Source organism: Electrophorus electricus, chromosome 24 (genome assembly GCF_041902795.1).
Source record: "Electrophorus electricus isolate QZ-2024a chromosome 24, ASM4190279v1, whole genome shotgun sequence".
NCBI lineage: Eukaryota > Metazoa > Chordata > Actinopteri > Gymnotiformes > Gymnotidae > Electrophorus > Electrophorus electricus.
Genome location: NC_137520.1, coordinates 14,868,846 through 14,886,546, shown reverse-complemented (window position 1 = coordinate 14,886,546; position 17,701 = coordinate 14,868,846). Strand labels below are relative to the sequence as shown.

The window sequence follows — 17,701 nt, the reverse complement described above, 5'->3', positions numbered from 1 at the left end:
TTTCACTGATGTTTACAGGAAGGATAACTTGACTGGTATGTAATCAGTAGATTAGAGAAGACTCATGCTATGTCTGTATAAGATTTTATGCACACACACATCTCATGCTATAGATAGTACCATAACTAAACATGTCTAAACTGTTTTCTTATGTTTGGAGTTACGGGATTTTGATCTTATGTAACGATACATATTCCAAGTTAAAGCATCCTATAATGAGAAATGAATAGTATGGATCGTTTGAATGTTGTAAAATAAACAATGCATACAAAATAATATGTCCGTGTTGAACAACATTCACTGAATTATCTGTAAGCCGAAGCTAAAGAGAAAAGAGTAAGATAATTTGTACACCACACGGTGTTGGTAGTGCGAGACTTGTAATTTGAAAGCTATTGGTCTCCATTTTGATAAAAGAGTTGCTTTTGCTGATTTCACGTCCTTTTAATGTCGTGGTTGGGAGGAGAGTAGAAGTGTTTCTAGGGCTTGTTACAAACGAAAATATCATGCCTCGGGTGTACATTGGACGCCTGAGTTATCATGTCCGCGAAAAGGATATACAGCGATTTTTCAGTGGATACGGAAAGCTTCTTGAAGTGGACCTAAAAAATGGGTAACTAGGCGAGCTTTACATATCACAAGAGTACAGCCTGTGCGCCATTAGCCAGCGAGCTATTTTGCTAACCTCAGACCGTAACTGCTTACGAAATATAAGATAGCATTGTCTAATTGCATTTTACCGTTTTGTTTGTAAATCTGTTAAATAAAAGTTATAGGATCGTCATTTCGGTTGGGACATGTTATGTTGACTGAGAATTTTACCTAGCCATGTGTTGGATGCCGTTAGCTTCTTATCAAATCTTAGCATAGTTAGCCTATCTGGCCTAGCTTTCGAACTATGACAACAACCGCTTTTCTTGGGCAGAAACTAGCCATCTACAAACTCCCCCGCAAGATACATAGGATATGCGGTTTTGCTGAAGGGCCAGTTTTTATCCCACGTATTCATAGCTACTTGGCTAACCTACATATTCTCTCTGTTAGCAGAAGCTAACACCCCATTTTCTCGTTTCGACCCTCGTTGTCGGAACACACGCGCTGTAGCTTAGCTAGCGCGAGCGAGCTAGCTAGTTATCTTATATAAAATGAATATGTCCAGTTTTGTTGTTGTAGCCTCGACGTTTTTAAAACTAGTAGCTATGTGGAAAATATAGCAAGATTGCCATCTAGAGTTTTTTTTAAATTTGTTTACAAAACTGTAACGACTAAGCATTTACAAACTGGCTTCGTTGGACAAGTGTTTACCTTTGTAGCTAACGGACAGCTAATTTGATATTTGCACTGCTAGCTGAAACAAATGCCCGACATCGACACTACGTTAAACAACTGGTTAAAGAATGATATCCGGGATATAATATCTGAAGGCAATGTTAAAGTCTCTTGAAAAAGTCCAAACATTATTTGTGGAGTAAATAAGAATCACAATTTATAGGTTAATATAGGTTAAAAATCCAATGAGACTTATTCTGTGATTTTCTAGGTACGGCTTTGTGGAGTTTGAGGACACTCGGGACGCCGACGATGCGGTGTATGAGCTCAATGGGAAGGAGCTTTGTGGCGAGAGGGTGATGGTAGAGCATGCGAGAGGACCGCGGCGAGACCGGGATGGATACGGCGGAGGAGGTTATTATGGAGGCGGCCGCAGTAAGTGTGTTCCGTAGTGTTGAGAAATATGTGCTTTTAATACCTGTATGTTGGGTATTTGGTCACAGTTTTGTAAACTTTTATAAAAGTTTAGAATTGGTTTAGTAATTTTAAAGCAAATTTGTGCTTCACTTTTTTATTACTAAGTACCCTGCACTCTGGAGAGATACTATGTCTGTTAGTACACAGGGAGTAAACAGCCCAACTAAAAGTTCTATTTTGTATTATCTGGCATAAAGTGTGCACAGTACTCAAACTGAGGTGCAAGAGGGTCACAGTGCTTCACAGAGCAGTGCTTTGCCTGCATGACCCATTTGTATGGCCAAGTATGCTTAACAAACATCAACACTTTAAAGGTCCTGCACAACAACCCTCTCAAATTAAATAAACAAACAACACAAATGAAGTAAAGAGAATAGTGTATCACTTCATTCACATGGTTAGTGCCTTGTTTTCCCAATGGGAAAAACAATCCTCTTTGCAAGAATAAAGCTCTTAGGAACTCAAGATCTCAGATGGATATCAAAATGCCTGGAAGACTCAACTGAATTTAAGATAGATTGTTAATCTGGTTTGTCCCAATAATTCAGTACGTGTCAATGAAACAGATTACACAACTCCCTCTTATAGTGGATAACATGGGCTGTTTTCACAGAAAATGGATTATGAATCACTTATGGTAAGAGAAGTTTGTTTAAACAAGTCTTTTAAATGGTCCAGATTATTGATAGCAAGAATTTGGCGTGTATGTTCTCATCCTAATCCAAGAGTATTAATTGGAGTTTTAAGAAGAAACTCTCTCCAGCATATATGATGATACTGACTGTCTTGAATGTTCATTTATTTTTTGATTATATACTGTTCAAGCTTTTGTTGTAGCCGAGTGGAAACATGAACGTCAGTTATTATGTATGACTGCTAAAGTTGCAATTTTATTTCCAGTTTGATTGCCACAGTGACAGAGTCCTTGATGTTTCAATTTGAAAGAGTCCAGTGGGGGCTGAGGCTGAGTCCGAGTTCGTTGTGGCTAAGATGACTACCTGACCGGTTTGGCCTTGGCCTTCACCTTACAATGTGTGTGTGACCTTTGCCCCTTGATGCTTTGGCTGACCTAACCGGAAGCCAAGATGACAGCAGCCTTTTGCCAATAGACCAGGGGTGATGGTGAGGAATGTTAGTTATTATGTTGTCGATATGGAAAGCCTCTAGCCAAAGATGTAAAAGCAATCTCTGAACGGGAGGCATTCGGTTAGGCATACTGTTCAATGTGGTCAGTGATTTACATACAAGGGAGAAACATGTTTTAACCTGTTTTTGTTTGAATGTATTTTCATATATTTTCCATACACAAAATTGACCATTTTCCTTGAAAGATTATGACCTTGTCTGATCAGCTCTGTGTTTTTGAGTTCCTATATCTCTGTTCCAAATAGTAATTCCATGTCTGGGAGGCAGTAAACAGCTCATGCCTGAGTCTGTGAACAGGTTTGCGATAAGCAACAAGAAGGCAGTCGCTGCCAGCTTTACCGTTTCTGGGCAATTTATGAATTAGTCTCTTGTTTGAATGTCTCCCTGAGAGGGGCAGACCCTCCTGACTGCTGCTCTTGGTTTCCCCCTGTCTGTTGAAGGTGGTTACAGTAGCAGGAGCCGCTCGGGCAGGGACAAGTATGGTCCCCCGGTTCGCACTGAGTACCGGCTTATCGTGGAGAATCTGTCCAGTCGCTGCAGCTGGCAAGACCTGAAGGTAAGTATGAACGCTACGGACTTTCCTTCTGCCATGTTATGTCTGCCATTTTTGCATTGTAATAGGGTGGGTTATCTATCTGCGATTATTGCTTTGTGAAGGGGAGGGTTCGACGGTTAATGATTTTACAGCGCATTTGTATGATGTAGTTTGTTGTATGCCTGTTGTTGTACATGTGCAGAAGTGCTCTTTTAGGATGGCAAGGAAAGAGTATTGCACTACATGTGCCTCTTTCCCAAATTACATTTGAAATGGCTGAAAACATGACACACATCCTTGAATGGCATACAACTTAATGTTGTAAAGAAAGATTTAAAATGCCTCAGGATAGATATACTCTAATACTTGTTTGATATCCCAGTACAAGTTCAGAATATTGCACCACCCTCCAGAATGCAGAACTGCAGCCCTATGTTGTCTGGCAGGACTTCATGCGACAGGCGGGGGAGGTGACCTATGCTGATGCCCACAAAGAGCGCACCAACGAGGGGGTGATTGAGTTCCGCACCCACTCCGACATGCGCAGGGCTCTGGACAAATTGGACGGCACAGACATCAATGGCAGGAAAATCCGGCTGATCGAGGACAAGCCAAGGAGGCGGCGTTCCTACTCGGGAAGCCGCTCTAGGTAATGCATGGAGACGATCTGTCGCTCTCGGGTGGCTGAACCAGTGATGCTTGGTCCTTTTTGTGTCTTATCTGCTCCTACCCCCTGACCCTTCTCATTCATAGTACTAAAACTTTTCATTTACATAGTGCTTTCCGGAGTACTTAACAGTAATGTTTCTTCATTGCATTTAACAACTATTAGAGCTCCTGTGTAAACTATCAAATATTTGCCATAGAGCCTTGGCTACTTCAAAGAAAATGAAGGCATTTAACTCTAAGTAGAGGTGTCTCCAAGTTTGATTTTAACTTGGACTCCTCTGTGCCTCGTGGTATTGATCTGATCTTGTATAGTTCGAGTCTTACTGGTCATTTGCTGGTGAATACATGAGTCCATTGGGTCATGTTCCACAGAGGAAGAGGTGGAGAATGTAGCTAGTCAGAATGGCTAAAATGATTTCCTTTTAACTTTTTAATTTTCAAAGGCACTTGAGTGGAGTACTTAAAGGTTTAATTACACTAAATAAATTACAGGTACAGGATCAATATTGGTGATTGCTAAGTTATTAGTAAACAAATGTTCAATGGGTTGTGCTCTTCTGGAATGTTTTGCTGTGCATTTATCTTGACCTTTATGTGAAATGTAAAGAACATTGAAAAACAATTTTGTCCTGGGGGGTGGCGGCACACACCCTGATTTTGTAAATTTAAATTTAATCAAACTTTGTGGTAGTAAATTCCATCATCTTATTAGAATATTTTATACTTACCTTGTGCAAAGAGCTTTTTGAAAGCCAAACTGCATTAAGGCATCCATATATAAATGTAAATGCCGGGGTGTGTGCGCGCGCGCTTATGCGTGTTGCATTGCGGTACTGTTTTCATTCGCAGGTCCCGCAGCCGGCGTCGCTCACGTAGCAGGAGCCGCCGGAGCAGCCGTTCCCGAAGCAACTCAAGATCTCGCTCAAGGTACCAGCACTGCTCCACTATCTGTTGTTCTGCACTCTGCTCCTCCTGTAGCGCAGTGCGGTTGTCTCATCTATTTGCACAATCCCCCTCTTTCCCAGGTCCCGGTCCCGTCGGCGTCGCTCTCGCTCCAGGTCCCGTCACAAGTCCCGCTCACGGTCGGGCCGCAAGTCCCGCTCCAAGTCCCCCTCTAGCAAGTCTCGCTCACGCACACGCAAATCCCACTCGCGCTCACGCACCCACAAGTCTCGCAGCAGGTCCACCAGCCGCAAGTCTCGTTCCCGCTCTGACAACCGGAAATCGCGCTCCAAGAGCACCTCCAAGGTGAAGTCAGAGCGGGACTCGCGAGGCCGCTCCAACGAGAAGTCAGCCAGTAAGAAATCCCGAAGCCGCTCCACATCACCCGCCACCAACGGGAACGAAGGCCGGGCCAAGTCGGCCTCTCGCTCACCTTCACCTCCAGCGGAGAAAAGCGGCTCCAAGTCTCCCGAACGGCATTCCCGTTCGCGCTCCAAGTCTGGGTCTCGCTCCAAATCCAGATCCAGATCCGCCTCCCAGGACTAGAACATGCTTTCCAGTCGTGTAAAGGATGGATTTCAATGTTGAAGGGCAAGATGTGTTTGAGCAGTTTTTAATTTGCTGACCTTCCATTGGACGAAGCCAGTTAACAATAAACAAATTAGATTAGATGTTTCATACGTGGCATGATCAGAATTATATGAATTCGGAGCTTAGATCTGTGTTGTGCAAAGGAGCAGTCATGCAGTTAATCCTTTTCATAATGTGATTTGGATTTCCCCCAATGTTGTGCACAATATTGCTCAGTTAATTCAAAAGAATGATGCACAAGCTAACACAATGAGCTGATTTGTCTTGTGGCTTTGTCATCTACATTGATTATATACAGTTTGTGTATTATTTCCTGTAATTGTTAAACCAACCAACTCCCCTATTGTGACATTTCCAGATTATTGCAAACAGTTAAATTTTATTGTGCATTTTATTAAAGTCCACATTGATACGTTTCTATCGTTGTAGCGCTGTTTTTAGCGTTTTGATTTTCAGTATTTTAATTTCTCATACCCTGTATTGTCTGAAGATATACAACCTAGTTTGATCGTGAAGAGTTAAAATGGAGCGGTACAGGAGGGGTTGAGTACTACGGCAGTGGAGCAGGGGCCCGCGTGCGTGCTCAGGAGCGTTCGGGGGGCGCGCCACGCTGATGATGAGCGCATGCGCTGTTTAAAAGAAGAAAAAAAAAAAACCTTATCAGAAGCAGGACGGAGCGCTGGTAGGAATAAATTGATTATCTTATCGGCAAGTACATTCTGAATTGCAATCATTCCGCAATATACCAAAGATAAAGTTGCAGCGCGATTAGTTTGTTCTCGGTAAAAAATGCAAACCACCGATAATTACTGCACAGCGCCTAATTTATCAATTTATAAAGCTGAAATAATTAGCCGTCAAGCTAATGTTTCCATGAAACTGGAAATATATCGTCACTGCGGGCTTGTGACATGTTTTTCCGTAATTCATGATAATTTGCTGCTGAATTGTTGGTTCTACGCGATGGAGCACTGTTAGTAGGAAGCGGTAGCTGGCTCTTATTCAGCATTGAATATATTAAGTATGTGCGCGAAATGTTAAATTGCGTGTTCATGAAGAGTTCACTCCAGTTTACTTCAGAAATGTATATATGCGTCCGCCATTTTGCGGTGCTATTATTGAATTAATTTATCTGGAATAGTAAACCCAGAGGATGCGCTGTCCTCTCACCGGTTATGTGGGCTGTGCTCGTCAAATAATGCAGCACAGATTCTTAACAGCACGTCCGACATGGTCCATGTCAAGCTCACTATCATCAGAAATATGCAATAAATTGTACGTTGTACTGGTTAATCGGTGCGTGGGTACACAAACAGGTTTTTAAAATAATATCCCGTTTACCGTTACCCTTAAATCTTCGTATTTATAAATTTGTGACGCGCACATTTATTTGCCTAGTTTTGTTAATGGGGTGATCAAACCAAAACTGAGTTTATGCCTATCGTAGAGGCAATATCGGGTACCAGGGGTATGTCTACAGGGTACAGTGCTTTGGATAAATGGGCTCTTTAATGCAGTCAGTCGAAAAGAATGGATTGTTGGAAGATATGCCTAATATTTTTGTTAACTGTCTCAGCCTAACTAAAAGCCTTATATATTGCCATATTAAAGAAACGCCGTTGTCGTGTAATTCCTCCTGTAGGTCTTCCTGTACCTGAAATGAAAAGAAAAGCGTTGTAGTCACAGCTTTTGATCTCTTGCATAACTGACCTCCATATAAAAGACTAAGAATGGTTGGAGAACAAATTATGTTTTATAGACATACTGTGCACACTTCTCATGATCATCAGTAATAATATTTCATAAGAGTGACTTTAACCAAAATAAGGTATTATCTCTCTTTGTCTCTGTGTGTGTGCGTGTGTGTGTCAAATGTGGCTTTGAGCGTCTTGTCATGAGTGCCAAAGTGGATGTGGACGTCCTGCCAAAAGATGCAGATGCTTCTCCTGAAAGCAATGGTACATTCCCCTCCAAGGACAGTCTATCTCAGCGGCCTCCACCTCAAAATACCACTACAGTCATTTTACCAGGTGATATTAGGCAAATAGGTCACATCACCCACATTCTTGCACTAGGATGGTTGTTTTCAATGTTTTATAAAATATAAATATGTTGTTTGAGTTTGTTTTGGTAAACTAAGAGTGATTGTTTCAATATGTTTATCTGTGCCTTTTCAAGGTGTCTTGACTGGATATCCAACTGTATTATAGCAACTAGTGTATTTTTAATTGGATGTGCAGAATGTGGATTGCAGTTTTTAAAAAAGGTTTTAATGCAGGGCTACATATACCTTTAACAGCCATCTAAAGACAATTTTAGATGTTAGTTTGTTCCTCACTTGCTTCTGAAGGCTCCTTGATTGTATCCAAAGCAATAAAAACATAAGTTATTCGTGGATGATCTCAACATAGAAGTTGAAGTTAGTCCCAGTTGCTTTACGACATGCCCTATATTTCTTCTTTCTGCTAAACAATACTAAGCAAAATGTAAAAAAACAAAACAAAACAAAAAAACCAATCCAACCTTTTCATTTTTCCAAAAGCTTCTGCTCATCCAATGCCAAAGGTGGAAGTGTCCCAAAATGCTGCAAAGGAAGTGAAGGGTAGCGGCTCGGGTAACCTGGAGAACACCCCGCTGACCACTCAGGTGGGCGGCACCTGCAGCATCGTCCACGTCCTGGAGTGGAAAGAAGGCGTGGCCATCCTCCCAGGCAGCAACCTGAAGGTTAGCAATACACCATTGTGTATCTTAAGCCATAGATTTAAATTTCTATAGTTCTGTAAGATCTGGGAGGAAGGAGCAGATGTTGGTGTGTGTATTCTGCAGCTGTGCGTCGGGGACAGCGGGACACTCGAGGTGATCAGCCAGGGGAAAGTGGGTGTCGCCAACCCGCTCACCGAGGGAGGTGGAGCCAAGCCAGCTGACAGCGAGCACAAAAAGGCAGCAAAACCCAGCCCAGATCCCTCAGCAGGTCTCCATGATTCCTCCACACCGTGGTGAAAGATCTCCCAGAGTGTCCTTACGTTTCCTTTTTGCATAACCACAAGTTGTTTATAAGAATGTGTTTGCAGCCCTTAATTAGGGACTGTGACATCCAGTCCTGGAAACAGCAGCTCTGATCCAGCACAGTAAGAGCCTGCTAATTAGGAAGTGGTTTGAATCAAGTGTGCTGGATACTATGCAGTGCTGTAGTCTTCCATTGCTGGACAAAGTTTTCACGACTGATCTTAGCATTTTTGGGCTGTCCAAGACTGAGGGAGAGGAATGCTCGATTAAAACATATCTAAAGCACCTACAGCAGCCTGCGATCAGGCAATCATCCTGCATGTAGTTCACACGTCATGACGGGGAGGTGTTTGGCAGCGCTCCGCTGTAAAGCCCTGTAACGATCAGCACACCTTGCTCCTCTCCAGGTGTCCCAGTGCTCGCCGCTGCCAGTGCGGTTGCCTTGGCGGAGGCTGAGCTGGCTATGAAGGGCAGTCCAAAGACCCAGGAGAGCGCCGGCCAGCAGAAGAGCAGTGAGCAGATGCCCAAGCGTGCCTACCCCGAGGAGCTTCACCGGGGCCCTGCGGCAGAGAAGTAACAGTCCCTTAATAAGAATAATGGGCCACGAGGCTTTGAGGTGCTGTCAAGCTGAGAGGAAAATGTTTTGAGTCATTATCCTTGCGTGACATCAGTTCATTCTGATGTGACATGAAGACTAATAGAGGACCACCTGGCATCCAAGATTAGAGCCGGTTTGACCTGTCCTGTATGACTTTGTGCACGTTAATGGCGCTATATAGTATCTGCTATCAAAAGACCAAAAAAAGGACAGCAAAGCACATACACATGGTTCCTGAAAACCATGGAAGCTCAACCAAAATTCATTGCTGACACTGGATGGATTCTAATGAAGAAATGATTGCATGGCACAATTTTTTTACTTATATAATTCCACCACCAGGGGGCCTTAGGCTTCTTAGTGGTAGGCTTTGCAGAGATAGAGGGCCCCCATTGTCCTAGGGAAACAAGCTGTAGTAAGAATCCTCATGTCCATATACAAGTGCATACAGTTGTATATATGTTTCTCAAGTCAGGGAGATTTGTACCACTAATGTACTTTTCAACATCAAGTCCCATAATATGCAAAGATGCATGAATCGAAGAGTTTGCATTTGTTTTCACAGCAAGTTGTGCAGTTTGCTGGGAGATGGCATGTCTCAGCCAATGTAGGCTTGTACTGTGCATCTCATGAATATTTAATGTACACCCACACAATCCTCTCAGATTTGAGAAGCTGTATAAGCGCACCCAAAAAATAAATTAATTAAATAAAAACTCAACATGCAATTTAATCTATAAAAGCATATGTGATTCAGACACAGGCACAAAACTTGGAGTTATTTCACACTCTGAACTGCAAGTCATTTGCATCCTAAAACATATATTAATGCTTTACACATATTATATTAACACATATTAAAATTAAATTAAAATCTATTAAAAATGACACTCAAAATCACAGTCAAAATCATTTTTGGTCTCCTTCACCTTTTTCTTCCAGCACAACAGGCATTGAGAAAGTTCCAGAAGCCCATGTGACCTCTCGCGACCCTGAATTGCTGAAGCCAATGAAGAAGAGAAGGAGGAGGGACTATCTGAGCCCATCTGAGGAAGACTCTGAAGCAGAGACCATGATACACCTAGAAAGGGTAGCAAATCTTTTCTCTTGCATCTGAACACTGTCAACAGTGATTCACGCTCTAAAAACACATGCCCCCCTCAAAAGGGCTACCATGTGATGCTACTGTGTGGATTGTTTAGATTAAATGCATCATGAATTTATTACACTGACCCGCTTTGTCATTCAAGGAGGAGAAATCTGAGCACTTGAAAACAGAAGGTCAGGGAAAAGCAGGTGCGTGAGTCTGCTTCATATCCCGAGGCTACATGTGCTCCATATCCTAAGGCTACGTGCTTCTTTATTGATTTACACCACTGAAATGTACACAAGCCTGTTCTCCACATCTAGTACAGCCTATTGATTGCATCCTTCAGAACGGAACATTTCTGTTATAAGATTTCCTCCTTATCTGGGTGAGCTTGTAGTTGGCCGTCATGAAGAGGGACCACACGTGAACACAATGCCATGTTTATCTGCGCAGGCACCACAGATCCCAAAGGGGAGTCGTGGTCATGGTCGCGGTATCTCCAAGAGCAGAAGGCACTGGCAGCCCCACCCAAACTCTTCCAGGAGGTACTGTGCTTCCATCATGTCCTCTTAAGATGGAGTTTGTACTACGCAACCAAATATAGGTGCATGCAAATGCTACTGAGCTGTTAATGGTTGATAGTTTTTTTTTTTGTTTTTTTTTTTTGCTAAATTGATATGTATTTTTATTTGTTGTCATTTATTAAACTCAGTTACAATAGCTATACAGCTCATGTAAACAGGAAAATCAAAAGGTCTGGATGTTGGTATGGTGCAGTTTGAAGAAATGATGAATGATGATGGAATTATGCAGTTTGATTACACTTCTGGTGATGTCTATAAGCACTGGTCTCTGTGTGGCTTTTAGAGGATTTTACATCATTACTCTGACTTGTGTGTCTGCAAAGTCCCAAAGGGTTCCGGAGTGTCAGAACCACTTCTGCCAGGGCATGAAGTTGGAGGGCATCGACCCTCAGCACCCCTCCATGTACTTTGTGCTAACAGTAGCCGAGGTAGAGACCGACCTCACCCGATAATCATAGCACTTTGCTTTGTTTTCAGCCGTATCTGAGCGGAAGGCAAACATCTCCTTCTGTTTCTCCCTCAGGTGTGTGGCTACAGGTTACGTCTTCATTTCGATGGCTACTCAGACTGCCATGACTTTTGGGTCAATGCCAACTGCCCTGATATTCACCCTGCTGGGTGGTGTGAGAGCACAGGACACAAACTGTACACTCCCAAAGGTAACAAACACCATAATCCACTTCCATCCACATCATGTTTGGACAGACATTTCCTCAGAGGCTGCTTATGACTTAGGGGCTAAATTTGTCCCACTGTAAATCTACAGTGCCACCACTACTGCTCAAATCTACATGGCTCTGTTGACTAAACAGGAAGTTCCGTGAAGTCCTATTTTATATGCCACAGCTCTAACACTATTCCTTATCTAAAATTGTACATCACAGGGTGTAAAGAGGAGGAGTTTTCCTGGGCCAGCTATCTAAAGCTCACCAAAGCACAAGCCGCTCCAGAAGAACTGTTTGCCAGCCCGGGCAAAGTAATAGACCTTCAAGCAAATTTTTACTAGTTCTACATCTTCAACCACAATACATTGTAGTTGTTCCCTGGAATCTTCTTGAGTGTGTGTGTGTGTGTGTTTTACATACAGATAGATAAGGCGTGTGGATTTGAAGTTGGCATGAAATTAGAAGCAGTCGACCGCATGAACCCCTCCCTCATCTGCGTGGCCACGGTGACTGACATCGTGGGCAGCCGTTTTCTAGTTCATTTCGACAACTGGGACGACACATACGATTACTGGTGTGTTCAACCATTGGCGTATCACGTTATGCACCACAGTCTACGATGAGATTGTGTCACAAGCATTTTTGTTCTCTTTTTCTTTCTTTTTTTTTTAGGTGTGATGCACAAAGTCCATACATTCATCCTATTGGCTGGTGCCAAGAGAGAGACCTCCCCCTCACCCCTCCACAAGGTGACTGACACCTCCTATAGGCTGAACACACCTCCAGTGGGTTCAACTCTTATGAATCCCCATTGAAGACAGTGTAAAACAATATAAACCAATATGTTATTTCATTCATTCACCTTATCATTATCAAATAAAGGTTCATTCTTAATATTACTTCTGAAAAGCATATAATATATTATTATTATTATTATTATTATTATTATTATTATTATTATTATTTTACAGCACCTCTCTAATTCCCAACGACGTTTTTTATAATCAGTACTCTAACAATTCTTGTTCTCATCATCATGTCTTATTCTCATCATCATGTCTTGTTTTTATCACCATGTCTTTCCACAGACTATCCTGACCCTGGCAGGTTCTCCTGGGAGAGGTACCTAGATGAGACTGGCTCAACAGCCGCTCCTGTGGATGTCTTCAAAGTGGTGCGCAATCCACCACCACAGCACTGCTTTCGTAAAATATAGACATTCCTGCCTAATAGAAGTCTTTGTTTGAAATCAGAACCTCTCATCTCTAAAAATTACTCCACAGTAACAAAACATTTACTTTTTATAATACACTCTAAGTAAAAAAACAATCTAAGCTTACATTATTCTAATCATATATAAACTATGGCGGCTCATCAGTTTTTTCTGTTACCTAAATGAGACCTCTGTAGATATCCAATATAGTACCTAAAATAGGTCATAGGCCTACTTTCTTGTTTGCAGGTTTATGAGGTATTTAAGCTTTAAGAGAGTCACATCACACTAATCAGTAAACATTTAATGCTGCAAAGTTGAAGAACATGTTTGTTGGAAGTTTGTGCTGCAGCCATGCTGGGGTGTAGGTGTGTAACGTGAGCTCTCTCTCTGCCTGAGCCTAGCGGCCACCACACGGCTTCCAGGTGAACACGAAGCTGGAAGCTGTGGACAAGAGGAGCCCAGCACTGATCCGCGTGGCCAGCGTGCAGGAGGTGGACACGCACAGGATCAAGGTGAGCGCTGGTTCTGGCTTCACACACGGCTACGGCTGTGCTGTGTGGCTGTAGCTACAGCAACCCAGCAGATCTGTGATAAAGTAAAGCAGGTTAATTCAGCCTGTTCTGCTTTTGTACTGTGTCAGAGCCAGTGGATCAAATGGTTTTAATGCTTTAAAGTGGATCAGTGGATTAATGCTTTAAAGATTTTAACTAGATTTCGACTTTAATTTTGGTGCCATCGTGATACACTGGTACTCAAGTTGCATTACTTTTACAGTTGGGTTTGTGTGAAGCAAAACAAGAACGCTCAAGCACATGCAGTGGGTTTTAATGAATTAGACTATAAATGTACTATTGTGAATGAAGAAGACAACAGGGGCTGCACTGAAAATATAACACACACACACACAAATATATGTATTAATCATTCATTTATATCACTTTGTAATTACACTAAAGATGAACATAATTACAATGTTATCCAAATAATACTGAAATGTAAAATGAATGAGCTCTATGCAGTTGACTATATGTCATTTCCTAAATTGCAGATAAATGAAATGTGGCTGTTCTGTGTTATTCCCAGATCCATTTTGATGGCTGGAGTCATGTGTATGACGAGTGGGCGGACTCCGACCACCCTGACATACACCCGGTGGGCTGGTGTGAAAACACAGGCCACCCCCTCAAGCCTCCTCCCGGACCACCCAGTATCCAGCATCCTGGTAAGAAGAGCAACCTTGTTACCTGGCTGCACAATCTCCCTGTACCACCCACACACAGCCTCTCCTCACCTGCCACTTCATATCTGCGTGAACAGCTCACCAACATTAGCTGAGAAACCCAAGATGTTACAGTCGTAGTCCAGTCTTTAAAATCTCTGTGAATAGTCCGGTCTTTAAAATCTCTGCATATAGTCCAGTCTTTAATATCTCTGTGTATAGTCTGGTCTTTATTATCTCTGTATATAGTGCGGTCTTTAAAATCTCTGTGTATAGTCTGGTCTTTATTATCTCTGTATATAGTCTGGTCTTTAAAATCTCCGTGTATGATGCTGTGATGTCTTCTGTAGGGCCCAGGGAGAATGCCATCGTGGGGCAACCCAGTTACCCACCGGCACCCTGTAAAACTGTCCCGCAGTCCCGCAACACCTCTAAGTACAGCTTCCACCATAGGTCGGTCCTGCACCTTCCCTTAACGGTCTGACCAGAAACTACCAAAACATGTTTAGTGAAGTTTAGTTACAGGACTCTTAAGAATCTGAAGTACTCCACTATAAAGCCATTGGTTATATAAATAGATATATTGTGTGAAAAGTAATTCCTATGTAAAAAGATATTACTGGACAATAGTACAGAAAATGGGCTACCAAGAAGCATATAATACTAGAAATTTTGGCAGTGGATTATGTCAAAGTTGTAATGAGTTGGTGTTGTTGATTTTGAATTGTCAAAATCCTCGTTCATTGCAGTTCCCTGGCCTGGCCTGTGAACTCCAGTGACTATTGAAAGACTTTTATTGCCTTTATATTAAATGGCCTATTCAGGCGGTGGTCCAGAGTGTCTTGATATCCTTTTTAGTGTGTGGAAATGTTAGAATTTTTTGGAAATTTCTCCTGTAAATCACTTCAAGGCTAAATAGTACTTAATTGCATTCTCTCTGAAACAGGAAGTGTCCTACACCCGGGTGTGACGGGTCAGGTCACGTGACTGGACGTTTTACAGCGCATCACTGCATATCAGGTTGCCCACTGGCTGAGAAGAATCAGGGCAGGGTCAAAACTGATCTCTCGGATACAGAGGGATCCAAACGCAATCTGCTTGTTTTTGGCCAGAGGGCTAAAAAATCACGTTACCATGGCAGGTACTTTACTCCTTAACAGGAGCACATCTCAGGAGCACATCTCCTCCTGACAGCCTGTATGGCACTGCATTTTCATACTCAGATTGGTTGTTGTTAATGAGTCCTTAGTAGTTAGCTAAACTTTTCATGCTTTTCAAAGATCTGTAATCATTTGGAAGCCCAGATTTCGGTTTAAGGTAAAAAATTTTTATCCAGGATTGGTCGCCCTCCAAAATATCGAAAGAGTCAACAAAGAACCTACCAAAGTGAGTCTTTTATTTTATGATTTGCTTAAACCTCTGTTGCTTCTGGTAAAACATATAACCTTTATGGAGTTCTTCTTTCCCAAAATAAGATATGAAGCTATTATATCTGCTTCCACAACATCAAATTAGTGTGTGTGCGTGTGTGCGTGTGCGCGTGTGCGTGCATATGTGTGACATCAGACATATCCACGGAGAGCATGTATCCTTCCCTCTTCATGTCAGCACTGACGGCCACCTCGGACCGCACGCTTTCCCTTTGCTGGGAGCAGCACTGCAAGTTACTGCCTGGTGTCGCTGGAATCCATGCGAGCCAAGTAGCTACGTGGAGCATTGACGAGGTAGACTTCATATCTTCATATTGACGAGGTAGACAACATATCTTCAGATGTGCAGTATTTAAAACTTAGAGCCCTCATTAATGTATCTGCAGTTCTTGAAGAGAGTTACCAGTTGGCTTCTCATTGTCTTCGACTGTTCTGGAGTTTGAAGTGTCTTGCTGCATTGTGTCTTCCTTTTGTCTACAGGTCTTCGGCTTTGTGCAGAACCTTATAGGGTGTGAGGAGCAGGCCAGACTGTTCAAAGAAGAAGTGAGCAAATAATCACACCTACGTTGTTACAATCATCTTCTCAGTCAGTCAGTTGAGAGTAGGTCTCAGTAATATGGTATGTTGGTACATTTTCTCACAATCATATACATTAGAGAAGAAAAAAAAAACAAAATTGTAACATTAACAACAGCTATATCTCATTACTCATTTCCTCAATATCACAATATTGAATTTCCATATTGGATTTTTTCTCAAGTCTTAAATTTACTGTTTTTTTTTATTTTATATATTTACTGGACAAGTTTGGAATTATAAAGTCCAAATAATTTTTGTCTCAGCACTAAAATAAACAGACAAACAAAAAACATTTTCCTCAACAGATGATTGACGGAGAGGCCTTTCTTCTGCTGACTCAGACCGATATTGTGAAGATAATGAGTATCAAGCTGGGACCTGCCCTGAAGATCTACAACGCAATCTTGATGTTCAAGAGCACTGATGAAGGACTGTAGTCAACTGTGTGACTCTTCAGATCTGTGCGACGTGCCCATCCACCCGGAATTCATTACTCATCATGTGATTGGTGTTTACTGCTGTCCCCACCAGAGAGAGGGAAAGAGAGAGATAGAGAGAGGGAGAAGGGGAGAGAGAGAGAGACACTCTAAAATGAATAAAAATGAATAAGCAAGGGAAAAAAAAAATTAAATGCCACTAAACAGAAAAAGGAAGGGCCAAGTGAAGCCTAGCTGAAGCCTCACAGAGGATGCTGTGCTTTTCAAAAAAGCTGAACGCAGCATTACAGTAGAAAATGGTCCGATCCAAAACACAAGGCTCTGGGCTGTCCTGGGTGGTCATTGTTCTTTCTGCTCCAGTCAACCAGGACCTTTGCGTATGTGCGTGCGAGCGAACTGTCCACTGTTCACGTCCGTGCTGCCACTTTCCTTTGAGTATGTGTTCTAGAAGGTGATAGAAAGTGATGTCATCATTGCTCGTGATGCATCACATAAAGTGATGCAGACATACCATCCTGCCACCTGACCTCCTGGGAGAGTCCAGTAAGAGGGGATGTGTTCTCTTTTCCTCAGTCATAACCAAGCAGTTTTTGTACTGTGAATAGCTGGTGCAGAGAGATCTGTGAATACCCTGGATGGCCCCATACTAATTATTCTAAGATGGGATTTATAATATTTGGTGTCACAAACAGTAGCACTTTTTTAGCAGTAAGGTATTGTATGTGAACAAGGGTGTTCTACAGAAACATGAGGCAGGTGTTGAGTAGCACTTTTTGACAGTATGCTGTTGTATGTGAACAAACGTGTTCTACGTAACGATGTGAGAGGTGTTCATTAACATCTGGGCATTTTAGGCAGATTTGGTGCTACCCCGAAACCTCGTTTAACCCACGATAATGTTTATGCACTTTATATGATCGGCCACTAGGTGGAGCAGATGCATATTTTGAGCCAACTGAAGAGCAGTATCAGGGCAATCTCCAGTGTTTTCCCTTTAGACTGTTTCTGGAGGTATTTTGTTGCTTATCAAAATAATGAACTTGTATTCATTCTTTGTTCTTGTTGTTGTTGTTAATTAACAGGGATTGGGACTGAACCTTCATCACAAGTCTTAATCTGTTTTCGGTGAACTATTCTCTCTCTGATGGGAAAATATAATAATGTACAGTTCTTGAGTAAAAATGTCATTCAGCTCATCAACATAAATAAACGTTTAATTCAAGCCCTGCTAGATAGTTTCTGTCTGTG

The 17,701-nt window shown here is 42.2% G+C and overlaps 2 protein-coding genes across 8 annotated transcripts; both read left to right on the top strand.

Moving 5' to 3' along the window:
- The first annotated feature begins 432 nt into the window (after positions 1 to 432).
- Positions 433 to 6,047, top strand: srsf6a (serine and arginine rich splicing factor 6a). Its single transcript, XM_027001730.3, has 6 exons — positions 433 to 613; positions 1,541 to 1,704; positions 3,333 to 3,448; positions 3,874 to 4,076; positions 4,946 to 5,023; positions 5,122 to 6,047. The coding sequence occupies exons 1-6, from the start codon at positions 507 to 509 to the stop codon at positions 5,582 to 5,584; spliced, it is 1,131 nt and encodes a 376-aa protein (XP_026857531.2). The 5' UTR covers positions 433 to 506; the 3' UTR covers positions 5,585 to 6,047.
- Positions 6,048 to 6,176: 129 nt separating this feature from the next.
- Positions 6,177 to 17,680, top strand: l3mbtl1 (L3MBTL histone methyl-lysine binding protein 1). 7 transcript variants are annotated; one of them, XM_035522369.2, is made up of 22 exons: positions 6,177 to 6,311; positions 7,515 to 7,659; positions 8,172 to 8,353; positions 8,456 to 8,600; positions 9,043 to 9,208; positions 10,176 to 10,323; positions 10,484 to 10,529; positions 10,777 to 10,868; positions 11,231 to 11,335; positions 11,431 to 11,566; positions 11,792 to 11,883; positions 11,995 to 12,146; positions 12,245 to 12,321; positions 12,661 to 12,746; positions 13,190 to 13,300; positions 13,872 to 14,010; positions 14,358 to 14,460; positions 14,954 to 15,148; positions 15,344 to 15,393; positions 15,574 to 15,731; positions 15,918 to 15,980; positions 16,322 to 17,680. In XM_035522369.2, exons 2-22 carry the CDS (start codon positions 7,524 to 7,526, stop codon positions 16,451 to 16,453), a joined length of 2,514 nt encoding a protein of 837 aa, XP_035378262.1. In that variant the 5' UTR covers positions 6,177 to 6,311; positions 7,515 to 7,523; the 3' UTR covers positions 16,454 to 17,680. The 7 variants fall into 7 exon arrangements, 5 of the variants coding, with proteins under 5 accessions (XP_035378262.1, XP_081562868.1, XP_035378264.1 ...); XR_014119688.1 differs by lacking the exon at positions 6,177 to 6,311 and having other exon boundaries at positions 6,321 to 7,659; positions 15,918 to 16,056; positions 16,322 to 16,458; XM_081706742.1 differs by lacking the exon at positions 6,177 to 6,311 and having other exon boundaries at positions 6,321 to 7,587.
- Positions 17,681 to 17,701: the final 21 nt, after the last annotated feature.

Bases quoted from the DNA above. Each gene is read 5' to 3' on its own strand.
- l3mbtl1 (XM_035522369.2), top strand. From the start codon at position 7,524: ATGAGTGCCAAAGTGGATGTGGACGTCCTGCCAAAAGATGCAGATGCT. The intron at 8,601-9,042 runs GTCTCCATGATT...GCTCCTCTCCAG, and splicing joins CAGCCCAGATCCCTCAGCAG to GTGTCCCAGTGCTCGCCGCT. The intron at 10,324-10,483 runs GTAGCAAATCTT...TTGTCATTCAAG, and splicing joins CCATGATACACCTAGAAAGG to GAGGAGAAATCTGAGCACTT.
- srsf6a (XM_027001730.3), top strand. From the start codon at position 507: ATGCCTCGGGTGTACATTGGACGCCTGAGTTATCATGTCCGCGAAAAG. The intron at 614-1,540 runs GTAACTAGGCGA...GTGATTTTCTAG, and splicing joins GAAGTGGACCTAAAAAATGG to GTACGGCTTTGTGGAGTTTG. The intron at 4,077-4,945 runs GTAATGCATGGA...TTTCATTCGCAG, and splicing joins TACTCGGGAAGCCGCTCTAG to GTCCCGCAGCCGGCGTCGCT.